Genomic DNA, 14,439 nt, shown 5'->3' on the forward strand with positions numbered 1-14,439 from the left:
AACTGTATCCATACCAATATTAAGACAATGTAACCAAAATGCTGACACTCAACTACCTAAGCAAAGCCCAAGAGCACATGGCCCATCACAGTTCCGAGTGCAGTTCATGAGATACTTCATTCAGCCATTGCCATTTTCCACTAGTTTGTATCTGCATAGCTTTATGCCTACCAGTATGACTGAAGTGATAGGCACGTAAAGCAAGGGCATGAAGTAAGGTGCATGCTGATTGCCCACATTAGACTGACAAAGCTGTGTGCTTCCTTTGCATTCAATCCCACATAAATATTTACATTGTTTTTGACACCAAGTTGATACTAGTTCTCTTAATATTTTGTACAACACATTATGAAAAACTCAGTATGTATCAAATGTATTAAATCTTGTTCAAGGATCATAGTTTCATTCTTGTGGCCAATCATGGCCCACATACTATTCTAGGTTACCTATTATTGTTCTTTGGAGATGTTGAGCCTGAGTGCATGCTTGTGGTGGTCAAAGGAAATGCTGCAACAACATTCTGAAGGCTTCAATTAGCAGTGTTGATCTCAGAATCGTAGAATTCCTACAGTGCAGAAAGACGCCATTTGCACCAATAACAATCCCACCCAGGTTCCATCCCCGTAACCCCATGTATTTACCCTGCTAATTCCTCCGACACTAAGGCACAGTGATTAGCACTGCTGCACAGCGTCTGGGACCTCAGTTCGATTCCCAGCTTGGATTACCATCTGCGTGGACTGTTCAAATTCCACCCCATGTCTGCATGGGTTTCCTCTGGGTACTTTAGTTCCCTCCCACAAGTCCGAAAGACATGCTGGTTAGGTTCACTGGCTATGCTAAATTCTCTCTGTATCCGAACAGGCGCCGTGCAACGTTAATATAAGCCTACTTATGACACTAATAAATAAACTAAACCAAGGCCAATCAACCTAACCCGCACATCCTTGGAATTGGGAGGAAACCAGAACACCCAGAGGAAACCCACGCAGACACAGGGCAAACGTGCAAACTCCACACACACTGACCCAAAGCCTATACATGCCGTGTTTGTGAACTAACCTCCACTCATCTGATGAAGGAACAGAGCTCTGAAAGTTTGTGATTCCAAATAAACCTGTTGGACTTTAACCTGGTGTTGTGAGACTTATTACTATGACCCAAGGCCTGAATTGAACCCGAGTCCCTAGTGTTGAGAGGCAATGCTAACAACTGTGCCACCACCTGACTTTCAAAAGAACCATGACCACCTTCATGTCAAAGGACAAACAAGACATGGGACAATTAAGAATCACATTATATCACTGACTTTTGGATAGATGGTGTAGTCAGTTTCTCATACCTCCTACACACATATGCTTTGCACATTAGTCAGTTGTTCTCTTAGAAGAGTATTAAAAACAGGAATAGAAATAGGCCATTCAGCCCCTTGAACCTGCTCTGTCATTCAACAAAATCATGGATGATCTGATTGTGACCATAACTCTACCTCCCTTCCTGTCTGCCCCTCCATTATTCTTGACACCCTTGTAGATCAATAACCGAGTCTCCACTGCTTTCTGCAGAATAGAATTCTAGACTAAGTCTTCTGAGAAAATAAATCCCTTGTCTCTGCCTTAAATGAGAGACCCCTGAACCACGTACTCTAGTTCTAGGTTCCTCCATGAAGAGAAACATCCTCTATTCTGTCAAAACTTGTAAGATCACCTTGTTCTTCTAAATTCCAGTGAGCACAGGTCCAACCTGATCAACCTTTCATTAGGCAACACCTTCATCCCAAGTACCTGACAACTTTCTCTGAACTGTCAATGCAAACACATCCCTTCATACACAATACACTATGATTGCCACCAATGCTCTGTACAGTTGTAGCCAGACTTACTACTTTTATCCTTCAACTCCTTGCAATAGAGGCCAACATTTCATTTGCTTTCCCAATATCATGCTAGACCTGCATATTAACCTTTTGTGATGTGTCGAACACCAAATTCCTCTGTGCTGTAGTATTCTGTAACCTCTGTTTAAACAATATTCTGCTTTTCTTCCTGCTAAAGTGGACAATTTCACATTTTGCCACATCATACTTGATCTACAATTTTTTTGTCCACTCACATAATCCATCCATATCCCTTGGCATCCTATTCAAGTTGTTTTCCTATCTTTGTATCATCGGCAAACATAACTAATGACTCATCTATCCTTACTGTTTCTTCTTAGTTAGCCAATCCTCTTTTCATTCTTATACATCACCCCCAACACCATAAGCTCTTATTTTTGTGCAGTAATCTTTTATGTAGTACGTTAATGAATTCCTCCTGGAAATCCAGATGCACAAAGATACACCCCTCCCCCCGGCTTGTCACGTCCTCAAAAAACTCCAATAAATTAACATAATTTCCTTTCACAAAGTCATGTTGACTCTGCTGGATTGTATTAGCATCTTTTAAAATGTTCTGTTACTGCCTCATTAATGAGAATGACCAAATGCCTTGGGTTCAACCCAAATCTTGTGTAGTCCATAACTGTATTCTTGAGCACTCTGTCTCAAAAGATAACTAATAGTCAAGTCCCAGCCTTTAACATCTACATTATGTCAAACAGTTCACTGTTCTGGGTCTGTACTATGGAATAGACAATGCAAAACAAATATTTCTGGATTAAGTTATTTTTAATTAAAAAGTGGCAAGAAATTACAAGCACCTGAAAATACTGCTGTACAATAATTCCAGAACACACAAATATGCAGATGTACCCCTTTAGGTTCAAGCGATTGTAAACAAAAACTTCATAAGTGTAAACACAAGCGAGTGGTCAGTTTGGCAATGATTCAATTTAGTTATTTAACTGACACCTGAACAAGTTGCTTCCTAACTGTAGCAGGAAGAGCCTTATGCTGTTTTACACTTTTTTTCCCCCCTAGAAAGCTGATCTTAATACAAAATATCCAATAACTTGAGTTCTTTATCTAAATCCAAGCTCTCCCTCAAGTTCAGTTCCTGATCAATAGGTTGTTTCCCACAAATTATATTATCAGACTTAACGCTTTGTACCAGCTAGTCTCAGTAGTTCACTCTTGCCCAAATGCTTCCTTATCTGTGAAAAACAGCTTGCAATGTTCAGAAGCTTTTACTTTGAAAAGGTTATTTAACATTAAGGCACTAGTAAAATTTGATTGAGTTTTGTGCTTTCCCCAGTTATACCAAAACCTGTTTTCATCTAACCCTAGCACAAGCCAATGTCAAGTCGTCATGTTGTGACGTTAAACGTATGTGCATAAGTTTTTAAAACAGCTGGATCCCGGACTACACCATCAGCAGTCACACAGTCCAAAAACCAGGGACACCTGTTTAAAAACAGAATTCATTGCAGTTCTGCTTAAGAGTTCAAATTTAGCAAATCATTGGTCATTAATAAATTTTAAATGGACAGAAAGAAACAATGTACACACTTACATTAGTAGGTGATGAACTAATAAAGCCAGTGTTAAGGTCTGACTCCTTAAGAATTGCATCTAGTGATGTCAGTTCACCTAAATTTAAAATCAAGAAGAATCAAACACCATTTTGCATTTCCCATTCCCTTCCCCCCAAGTTTAAAAACTTGAAAGTGTTTATTCTTAGGAATTGAAAATAAACTAAATTAGTATTAACTTAAAACTGTACAGAGAAGACAGCATTTTAGATTCAATACCAATAGTTTTTAAGCATTTTCTGAAAAGAGCTTTCCAGCACAAACAAACAATTAAACCAAGTATCACCTCAAATCTCCAAAAAAAACTAATTTAAATCATTAATAATTAACGAAACTCAAAACTACCACTGTTTGTGATAGTCTTGACAATTAAGAATTTTACTATGGTCATAATAAAATTCTAGAAGTTAGTTAATCTCAATATTTAACAATTTAATTCAGACCAATTCTTTATTAACTAAGCACAGATCAGAGAAAATAAAACAAGATGTCACATGCTTACAAAAGACCCAGTAAATGTCATTTTTTTCTCCTTCTGCAGATAGCTTGTCAAATGACTGAACATAACTAAAGAAATTAATCTTCAGGCTGTTGAGTTTTGCCTCAGAGGAAAAAAGCTTTGAAGGGATGTAGGCTAATCAACGAAAGAGCTTTGGTAACTTGAGGCAATAGAAAATTGATAGGAAGAAGGACCAAAGAAGTCAGAGGTATTTACCACCCTCAGTGAGGAAAGAGAAAATAATTTCAAAGATCAAAAATTAATTTGTCATGGAGTTTTTGAAGATTTAGGCTTATGAGCCACATTTCACAGTAATTATGGGATTCTCCCAAAGCAAATTCAGAAATAAATACCCCATATATACCACAGTATGATTGTTACAGCAATAGGTTTTAAGTTAGCTCATCATAAACTGGTATTACAATACCTTGGATGGCAGAGCTACAGAAGGCCTTCCGATGACGTCTTTCATCATGTCGCAAATTATGAGATATCAAACTATCCATATTTTTATCAATGTTTGACTCTAGACAGGATAGCAAACATTTCTTTCTCTCTTTACACACAAATCTGATGTCGCTGATAATTTTAAAGGAATCACAAAATACAGTATTTCAAGTCAAATATTTATTGACAAGCATTTTTTAGTACAAAACACGATTAATGCAGCTGTTATTCATTGTGGTATTGATGAAGTCCAAAGTGGATCGTGTTTCATCTAAATTGGCTTCCATCTCTCAAAATAATGCGAATTATTGGTCCTAATCTTCATACTGTAAAATAAAAACCACAATATAATTCCTGTATACTACTGTTACAATCCCTGTGATGGAACAGCAAACAAAATAACCAAATTTACTGAATGGCCCCGAAATGAAGACAATACCAACAAGATTCCACTTATTGTAGCTTTTACTTTAACATGGCTTAGAACCATGCAAAGTAAACATAAATTAACAGGAAAATGGTACTTAAAATAAAAAGTAAATCTCACTTTAACTAGTCAATAAAACAAATCTATGTCTCATATAATCACAAATACTGGCCTTCAGAATATATGGGATTATGGAGATAAACAATATGTTGTTATTAATTCACACTAAGTTGGTCAGGTGTCCTCACCAACAAGAAATTTCACTCCTGGGTTTCAAGATTATGATTATCCCCAGTAAGTCACATTTCTACAAACATTCTCCCCTTCAGTCACAACAGTCCCAATGGTGTAGCTTCTAACAGTTCCTTTTGAACCAACACTTCAATTCACGTTTGGCTACATTCAGGAAAATATACAGCTCTTCAGTTCCTCTGAGCTATTTACCTAACGTTCCAAGTTTTAGACCTTTTTAACTATTTACAACAGCTTGAGTCTCTTTTTCTGCCAGAGTGATTTTCTTTTTCTTGCAAGAATTCAGTGTGTTCTTCTTTTTGAATCTACCTGCTTTCTTGGTATCTGCGTTATGCATTTAACAGCTCCACCCCCCAGCTCCTCCGCTGCATCTCTCCTTTGTATCTGTCTGCCACATAGATTTTTTTCTTAATTTCCTCCCTCTTGGTACTCCTCACAGGTCAAGGCGCCACATCACCTGATCAGTATTTCTTATTTTCCAAGAAAATTACAATTGATGCAAACTCTTAAAAGTCCCTTCAAATATATTTTAAAACTGCTGATTTTAAATGAAATTATAAAATTTCCTTATATATTACTTCTAAGTCAAAGGTCATCACAACTAAAGATGGCAGTGGGCCTCAGAGAGTATGTCATATTAAGAATTCATAACATTTTAAAACTTATGAAGTTATGCATTATATGCCCTCATCAACTATCAGCGTAATAAGCTTTAAAATATCCTTGATTATTCTATGTAACTCATATTTCAATACCTGTCACAATATGACACTCCTGTGCTACTCCATTATTCCAACTTCTTGGGGTTATTAACAGCAACATAATGGTACAGGACCACAAGGAGGAAAAGGGATACCCCCAGCATGTTGGCAAAGATTGCTAGCTGTACATCTGTGATCATCCTGCAAGATAAAAAGATAACATTACTTCAAAAATAAGTGTAAAGATTACAATGTGTGTGCATATTAAATACCTTCTATTCTGGGATTAATATACATGTATTACTGGAGTCAAAGCTGGAGGGATGAAAATTGTGATCACCTCAAAGCTCTTCCAGTTTGAAATCATAGTGCCTATTAAACAGTACTGTGCTTAGTATTAGTGCAAATACTCTTTTGAAAACAAACAACGTGCTTTAATTGTTATAAGATCAGAAGGGAGGAGTAAGGATAGGTAGGCCAAAGTTTCAGGTAGGCCCCATAACCTTTGACTCCCTTGGAGATCAGAAAATCTTTAACTCAGTCTTGAAAATATTCAATGAACCAACTCTGCTCATCCCTGAGGAAGAGAATTCCAAAATTGGCGACTCACTAGAAAACAAATTCCTCCTCATCTGTTAAATTATTTTTAAACTGTGCTGTCTGATTCCTCCAAGAGGCACTTCCTGACAATACGCTTTGTGCGTTATACAGAATGATAACAGCACAGAAGAGGCCCCAACAAGTCTGTGCCACTTTCCTGTCAGATCAATTAGCTAGTCCAGCCCCTGGTCCTGCAAATTTTCACTATTCAGGCACTTATCCAATCCCCTTATGAAAACCACATTTGAATTTGCCTCTACTAGTCTTTCAGGCAGTGCATTCTAGATCCTAACCACTAACTAAATAAAAAGACTTTTGTCCATTTTATTTTTAGTTCTTTTGCCAATCTCTTTAAATTTGTCTTCTGGTTCTCAATCCTTCCACAACTGGAACAATTTCTCTCTATCAACTCTTTCTAGAGCACAAGATTTTGAATGCCTATACAAATCTCAACATCATCTCTAAAGCAAAGATTTCAGTACAGCATAATGTTTACATGCCTATGCTAATTTGAAGTGATGAATTTATGTAATGGGTTGTTTTCTTTAAAGCAGACTCCATGACCACTATTACATTGTGCAAAATCCTGAAGAAACCGTGCTACCAAACTGGCACTAGTTCTCAATTAACCAGCCTCCCTCCAACCTTTCTCAAATGAAGGTGGAGCTTCTCACCTTTGACTGCCTTCAGGACAAGTCAGGGGTTCAATATTTTAAAAAAACTTGTTCTCAGGGCATGGGATAGACCACATTTATTGCACATCCTTCGTCACCTTTAAAATGAAATAGTGACCTTGTTCATAAATGCAGGTTTTGTGTCAATGCTGAATAAGGAATTCTAGGATTTTAACCTCGTAACCACGAAGTGTTCATACCGAGAGACATTTGGAGGGGAATTCAGAGATGATGTGGGTTCAAGGGAGCTATTTTCTGGTGGATATGCCAACTGAACACAGCCACTTCTCTAAATGTAAAGTGAAGCAAATTGACTGGATACTTGCTTGCTAATCAGTATGTTGAGACACTCAAATGTAGGCCACAGCAAGGAAGCAGTTCCATCCTCTGAGAAGATTAGTGAGACAGCATTGTGTTTTGACAATCATTCTGCTTTTTTTCAGGTATTAGCCGATAAATAACATTTAGTGGGAATTAATCTCAATTTCTGAGTTGCTGGTCGAATAGCAATAACGTAGGCAAAGTTTGGTCTCTGTTGTAGGAGGCTAAATTCTATGATCACCCTGAACATATTTCTGGAACCAAATGCTTCACTGTCACTGGGTCAAAATTCTGAACTCCTTCCCTAACAGTATCGGTGGGCGCTTCTACTTCAAAACAGTTTAAGACGGCTCATTAGAGCCTACTTAAGGGGAAATGGGGATGGACAATAAATGTTGGCCTAGACAGCAACAGTCACAGCCTGTAAATGAAGGAATAAAATAAAACCTTAGGTGATGCTGTGCATGATTCACAAACCTGTATCGCTGCCATTAAATGTCCACAACTCAAATAATAGTAGGTAGGGGCCCAGATTAGGTGACCTTCAACCTAACCATCCTGAAGTCCTTACAAGAGAGCTGGCAGCTTGGTATTAAGAAAGCTATGGACTAGATGACAAGTCCCACCTGATTGACTTGGAACCACTACACATCTCTTGTAACTCCTACAACATAGAGTCTTAAAACTGGCAACTTTGGGACATTTTCTGTGCCAGATGCCAATCTGAGTCAAATGGTTTGGGCCAGGTTTTTGGGGCAGCACACTGGTCAGCACTGCTGCCTCAAAATGCCAAGGATCCAGGTTCGATTCCCAGCTTGGGTCACTGTCTGTGTGATTTTGCAAATTCTCTCCACGTCTGCGTGAGTTTCCTCTAGGTCTTCCACTTTCCTCCCACAGTCTTAAAATGTGCACGTTAGGTATGCTGGCCATGCTAAATTCTCCCTCAGTGTATCCGAACAGGTGCTGGAGTGTGGCGACTAGGAGATTTTCACAGTAACTTCATTGCAATGTGAATGTAAGCTACTTATGACTAATAAACAAACTGTTTTATTTCTGGTTGGATCAAGGATTACAGATCACACTGAATGCCAGAAAAGATAGGCATGCCACAGTGCCAATGCAGGCCTCAAGTCATTAAGTTATTTTACACATTCAATAATAATTATAATTCATACATGGTAGCTTAAAAAAAATTGCTTAATTTTCAGTTAATCCTTTTAGCATTTTTAACATCTCAATTAAATATCTATTATTTGTAATGATGTGGAGATGCCAGCGTTGGACTGGGGTAAACACAGTAAGTCTTACAACAGACTTTAACCTGGTGTTGTATGACTTCTTACTGTATAATTTGTAATTCAGGGAATACAAACCAAGTTTACCAAACCTATATAAATTTTAACACTACAATCTGGTATGTCTCTGATGAAGCTACATTTTACACCCTTCCAAAACTAATACCCCAAACCGGAAAGCAGCAATCCAGATGCTGGCCCGATCACAACCACCTCACCCCTACCACTGTAATGTTCAGTTAACTTTTTGACCTGCCTACCAATTTTCAGTGATTTCTGTGGGCACAGGTGAAAACAATGAAGAACCATCAAGACTCAATCAACGTCTGTGCTCGAAGCTTCGCCTACCCGAAATCTCACCAGAACTTTTCCCTAGTTATTACCAAAGCCACAGATTTACACTGCCCAGAGACTGGTGGGACAGAACCTAATGATTAATACCACATTCTGCACCCTCTCCTTTCCTATGAACGGTAATGCTTTGTCTGTATTGCACACAAGAAACAATACTTTTCACCGTGTCCCAGTACATGCGGCAATAATAAATCAAAATCCAGAAGCAACGACATGGATGTCAGGCTGTGATGGAGAACATCCAGCAGCTCCTGTAATAACCCATTTCTACTGCTCAGCGAAACACTGCAGAAGCCACCCTGTCCCGGGGGGGAGAAGGGGGAAGCAGGATAGGAGTTTTCAAAACAATATATTTAATTGCCGCCCAGATTACAGGCTCACCTCCCGGACCGTTGTTACTAACACCACAGGCTACAGGCCACGTCTCCCCAAAACAGCAGCATTCTGGGACTCGGCGTTATGGCGTAATCACGTTCAACCACGTGCTCCAATGACGCAAACGACGCTGATCACGTGTCAGGAGCGGCGCCGGGAGGAAAGAGGGGCTCGGCCGGCAGGGAGCGCAAGGCCGGAGAGCGGGGAGGGGGCGGGGACGGGGGACGGGAGGTGAGGAGGAGTGGGCGTGGGGGTGGGTGGCGGGGGCTGGGTGGGTGGAGGGACAAAACAGGTAGTAGTGTCATCTGGGAGAACAAAACAATCGTTTATTTCACAAATGACCGAACTCTGATGTTACCAAGAGAGAACCAAATCTTGCCAGGCGTTCATCTGAAGACATCAGATTCACTGTAGCCAGTAGCTAATCTGTTAATACAGCTGCTGCTGATTCCAGGTTGTGCTTGTCAGTTGCATTGGTGGTTCAGTGGTAGAATTCTCGCCTGCCACGCGGGAGGCCCGGGTTCGATTCCCGGCCAATGCAGACTCAATTTTTTTCAATCACAGTATCTCTTCATTTAAATGAACCAAGGATGGAACGAATTTAAAAAATACATTCCAATTTTAACGGCCTACCTTGTGCACCATAACTGGGAATATAATATTTTACATTAATTACTAGTAATTGAAATGTAAGCATATAAAAAAAACTTTTTTTGCTTTTGGCTTCCCTTGTCTCTGAATGTTTTGTTTCTCTCTGCTGATCTGTCACAAAGAGAAAAAATGTATGGGAGAAACATACACAAATAAACAAATAAAATCAACATCTTTACTTTTTTATCTGGCAGAAATGTTTGGGAAGTCTTTGTACGAGTCAGTGGATGATGATAATATCAATCAACTAATTTTCCTACCAGTTGTGAGAAGAACATGAATGCAGATAAGATGCACTCATAGGTACAAGTCAAAATTATGACAGCGTTATCTCCAAACAGTTAATTTTACTCAAACACATATCCATTTTTTAAAGTTACTGAAGAAGACAGGGTAAGACATGATGAGGATGCTTTTGACCCCTCACTTACAACGTTGAGAACCGATGTCATAACTCAGTACTTGAGTAGAGAGGTTGATCTTTACTTGCATTGGTGGTTCAGTGGTAGAATTCTCGCCTGCCACGCGGGAGGCCCGGGTTCGATTCCCGGCCAATGCAGATTCAACTTTTCTTTAAGTCGGTGCAACTTCCAATATCGCTTTGTTTCATTTAAATGCATCAAGGACGGAAATAATTTAAAAAATACATTCCAATTTTAACGGCCTTTCTACATTGAATGCTATTACAAGAAACATTTTAAGGGACATGTCTTTAGCTTTTACTTTGTGTATTTTATAACAATGTTTTGTCATCAAAGCATTAAATTCACCATGTGTGGAGAAAAAAGTAACAATAGCTTCTATGCTGTGACTTTTTAACAATAAACCAACAAAACTGTTTCCTAGGTAGTAAAGTGGCTAGATATCAGAATGGTTATACAAATAAACAATTAACTTTTCTCCCACAAGAAGAATTCTGGGATTTGGGATATTTACAGATTTGAAAGATGCATAATGTAAATCAAACTGGCTTTATGTTATTTTCCAATTTTACATATTCAATTAAATACCATTGAATATTGTTGCATATGATATGCAAAGCATTGATTTTGTAATATAAAATTATGAAGTAAAATTGTATGCCATTTTAATTAAAATCTTGTGATATTTTTCTAATTTAATGTTGGGATTGCACTGATAAGTTTCTGTATCAGAATTTCACTAAAGCTGGAAGCTCTCACTGCATCAAATTATTATGTTTGTATTAAACAAAAACAAAATGACAAATTGGTGGGAGGGCTGTGTTACAGAATGATATATTGTGAGTTTATGTTTAAGTACTTTGGCAAATGGAGTTGGTCAATTCTCTGCCTCACCATTACACCATTGTATTCAGAGATCTGAGATAAATAATGAGATAGGGAGACAAAATACATTTCACAAAATCACAAATATGTTTTTCCAAATAGTAACATATAGCGGTTTAGATGATGGTCTTCAACTGTTGAAACTACATGTTCAGTTTACACTGATTTCAAAACCTTCATATCATTATGATCCCTATGGAGACCAATAAAAATGATTTGAATTCTTAGTGTCCATTTTAAAGAAATTGTACAATATGATTTCAAGGTTTAAGATTTACTGAAGAAAACAAATCAAAATCAACATACTGTACAGTTCTGGTCACCCTATTATAGGAAGAGTGCAGAAAAGATTTACTAGGATGTTACTTGATGGTTTGAGTTATAAGGAGAGGCTGGATAGACTGGGACTTTTTTCTCTGAAGCGTAGAAGGCTGAGAGGTGATCTTGTAGAGGTCTATAAAATAACGAGGGGCATAGATCAGTTAGAGAGTCAATATCTTTTCCCAAAAGCAAAACTCCTATAGGGAAGTCTAAAACTAGAGGGCATAGGTTTAAGGTGAGAGGGGAGAGATACAAAAGTTTCCAGAGGGGCAATTTTTTTGCACAGGGGGTGGTGAGTGTCTGGAACAAGCTGCCAGTAGTGGAGACGGGTATAATTTTGCCTTTTAAAAAGCTGTTAGACAGTTACATGGGTAAGATGGGTATAGAGGGATATGGGCCAAATGTGGGCAATTGGGACTAGCTTCAGGGTTTAAGAAGAGGGCAACATGGACAAGTTGGACCGAAGGGCCTATTTTCATGCTGTAAACCTCGATGACTAAACATTAACTAAACAGTCCAAGATATCTCCACTCACATTGTCTGCATCTTTAAGACTTGAATAGCAGGTTAACTGTAAAGTCTTGCATTCTAACGAGTATTCTGTAAACTGTGTGTGTCTTTATATGCCCTTCTCTGATCAGAACCTTCCACACACCTGATGAAGAAACACCGTTTCCAAAAGCTTGTGAGATTACTATCAAATAAACTGGTTGGACTCAAATGTGGTGTTGTGAGACTTCTTACTATGTTATGGAAATAGAGCAGGGGTGTGGACCTGGTTGAGATACTCTGTCAGAGTCTCGCTTGCAGACTTGATAGGCTGAATGGCTTCCTATGCACTGTAGGGATTTTATGATTCAGTGACTGTCATTATTCCACATAAACTGACAGAAACACGTGGACACCCTCCATGCACAAAATAACTCAGAACTCCAGAAGGTGCTGTGAGCAATTTCCAACTTCCCCAGAGGGTGCACTATTGAGGTGTTCCCAGACTGTAATCAACAAAAAATCTATGGACTGAAGACAACTTCTACAATTACCCTGTTAATCTCACTGTAAAACGCCTTGAAAAATTCTGACTTGTTGAATGAGATGTAACGGTGTTTTTAGTGAAGTACTGAATTCGTAATTACTGCAAGACACCCTCACTGTTCCTGCGAAGCTAATTTTATATTTGTAAAATAGCAGACTGCTGTATTATGAAACAAAAATCCCCATGCTTTTAAAATATTTTTTAAGAAATGTCTTTATTTTAGTTTAATCTAATTATCATTTATTTTACTAACTGAAAAATTAAATTAAAAATGAAGTGCTTATGACTTGCTGGTTTGATGTGTGTGAATACTTCAGTGTGATTTATTGCTCCCTGCTTACTGACATCACTGCTGTTGATATTGCTGATGTATAGTCCAAGATATGCCCTTGGCATAGCACCAGATATTACTGCTATTGGGAAAGAGGCAACTATGCCATAGCAATTGCTAGATCTTTATATGTACCTTTCCCAAGAATCGGCAGTATGTCCCCATGAGTTAGTTTAGTTAATGTATATAATTTATTTGCTGAGATCACATTGATTGGAAATGAAGTAGCAGATGCAACTGATGTTGCTGCAGAGATTTACTAGAATGTTAGCAGAATGAAGAATTTCAGTGAAAGGGAGAGAAACGGGAAATATTTGAACGGTAGCATAATGATAATATCACTGGACTAATAAGCTAGAGGCCTGAACTAGCACGCTGAAGACATGAGTTGAAATCCCACTGGGGCTGCTGGTGGAATTTAAATTCAATTAATTAACAAATATTGGCATTAAAAAGCTAGTCCCCAATAATGGTGACCATAAAACTAGTGGATTGTAGATTGTAGACAGCGGGCAGCGTCTGAGCGGGCAGCGGAGTGAGTGGGAAGCAGAGTGAGCTAATTGGGCTTAATATCAAAAAGGGCTTGAAGGAAAAAAGGCCAGGTGAGTTTGAAAAAACAAGGAAAAAAAAAATTTTCAAAACTACTACAGCAAGAAACAAGGAAAAAAATTTTTCCCCATAAAAAATTACAGTGAATAATGGAGGGGCATGTGATGTGTGGTTTCTGTATGATGTGGGAACTGGTGGACCCCAGGGTCCTTCCCAGTGACCATGTCTGCAGTAAGTGCAGGTTGCTGGAGGAGCTCCAGCTCAAGGTAGATGAGCTGGCCTCTGAGCTACAGACACTGAGGCTCATCGGGGGAGAGAGGGTGCCATTGTCAATGGGGTGCAAGTGACATCCACCCCCCCTAGACTGGCTAACTCTAAGGGTCAGGGACAAGAGGGGGCTGCCGGGAGGAGGGAGGGGGGTGAGGAGCGGAGGCCTCAGCCTCTTAATCTGCGTAACAGGTTTGAGGTTCTTGCTTCCAGGCTGGACGAGAACGAGGCAGGTGAGGTTGGTGAGCAAACTGCACACGGTACAGTGATGCAGCAGGACATAGGCAAGGAGAAGGGGAAAAGGAACGTAGTAGTAATTGGGGATAGTGGGATGAAGGGTATTGACACTGTCCTTTGTCACAATGACAAAGTGCACAGAAGGGTGTGTTGTCTGCCTGGTGCTCGGGGACAGGATGTCGCAGCTGGGCTGCAGAGGAACCTGGAGTGGGAGGGTGAGAACCCGGTCGTTGTGGTACATGTGGGTGCCGGCGACGTAGGCGAAGTGCGGACTGAGGATCTGGGGAGGGAGTATGAAAAGCTGGGAATGGAATTAAAAAGTAG

The 14,439-nt window shown here is 39.2% G+C and overlaps 1 protein-coding gene and 2 non-coding genes across 3 annotated transcripts; 2 read left to right on the forward strand and 1 right to left on the reverse strand.

The window, feature by feature from the left end:
- Window positions 1–4,582: 4,582 nt before the first annotated feature.
- Window positions 4,583–9,520, reverse strand: LOC145350561 (dolichyl-diphosphooligosaccharide--protein glycosyltransferase subunit 4). Its single transcript, XM_080199765.1, has 3 exons — window positions 9,423–9,520; window positions 5,852–5,998; window positions 4,583–4,743 (listed from the first exon to the last, which is right to left on the reverse strand). Exon 2 carries the CDS (start codon window positions 5,995–5,997, stop codon window positions 5,884–5,886), a length of 114 nt encoding a protein of 37 aa, XP_080055891.1. The 5' UTR covers window position 5,998; window positions 9,423–9,520; the 3' UTR covers window positions 4,583–4,743; window positions 5,852–5,883.
- A 366-nt stretch (window positions 9,521–9,886) lies between these two features.
- Window positions 9,887–9,957, forward strand: trnag-gcc (transfer RNA glycine (anticodon GCC)). The gene has a single exon. It is a non-coding gene; the product is annotated as a tRNA-Gly (tRNA).
- A 598-nt stretch (window positions 9,958–10,555) lies between these two features.
- Window positions 10,556–10,626, forward strand: trnag-gcc (transfer RNA glycine (anticodon GCC)). Its single transcript has one exon. It is a non-coding gene; the product is annotated as a tRNA-Gly (tRNA).
- Window positions 10,627–14,439: the final 3,813 nt, after the last annotated feature.

This window comes from Carcharhinus amblyrhynchos, chromosome 1 (assembly GCF_965287045.1).
Source record: "Carcharhinus amblyrhynchos chromosome 1, sCarAmb.v2.hapA, whole genome shotgun sequence".
NCBI lineage: Eukaryota > Metazoa > Chordata > Chondrichthyes > Carcharhiniformes > Carcharhinidae > Carcharhinus > Carcharhinus amblyrhynchos.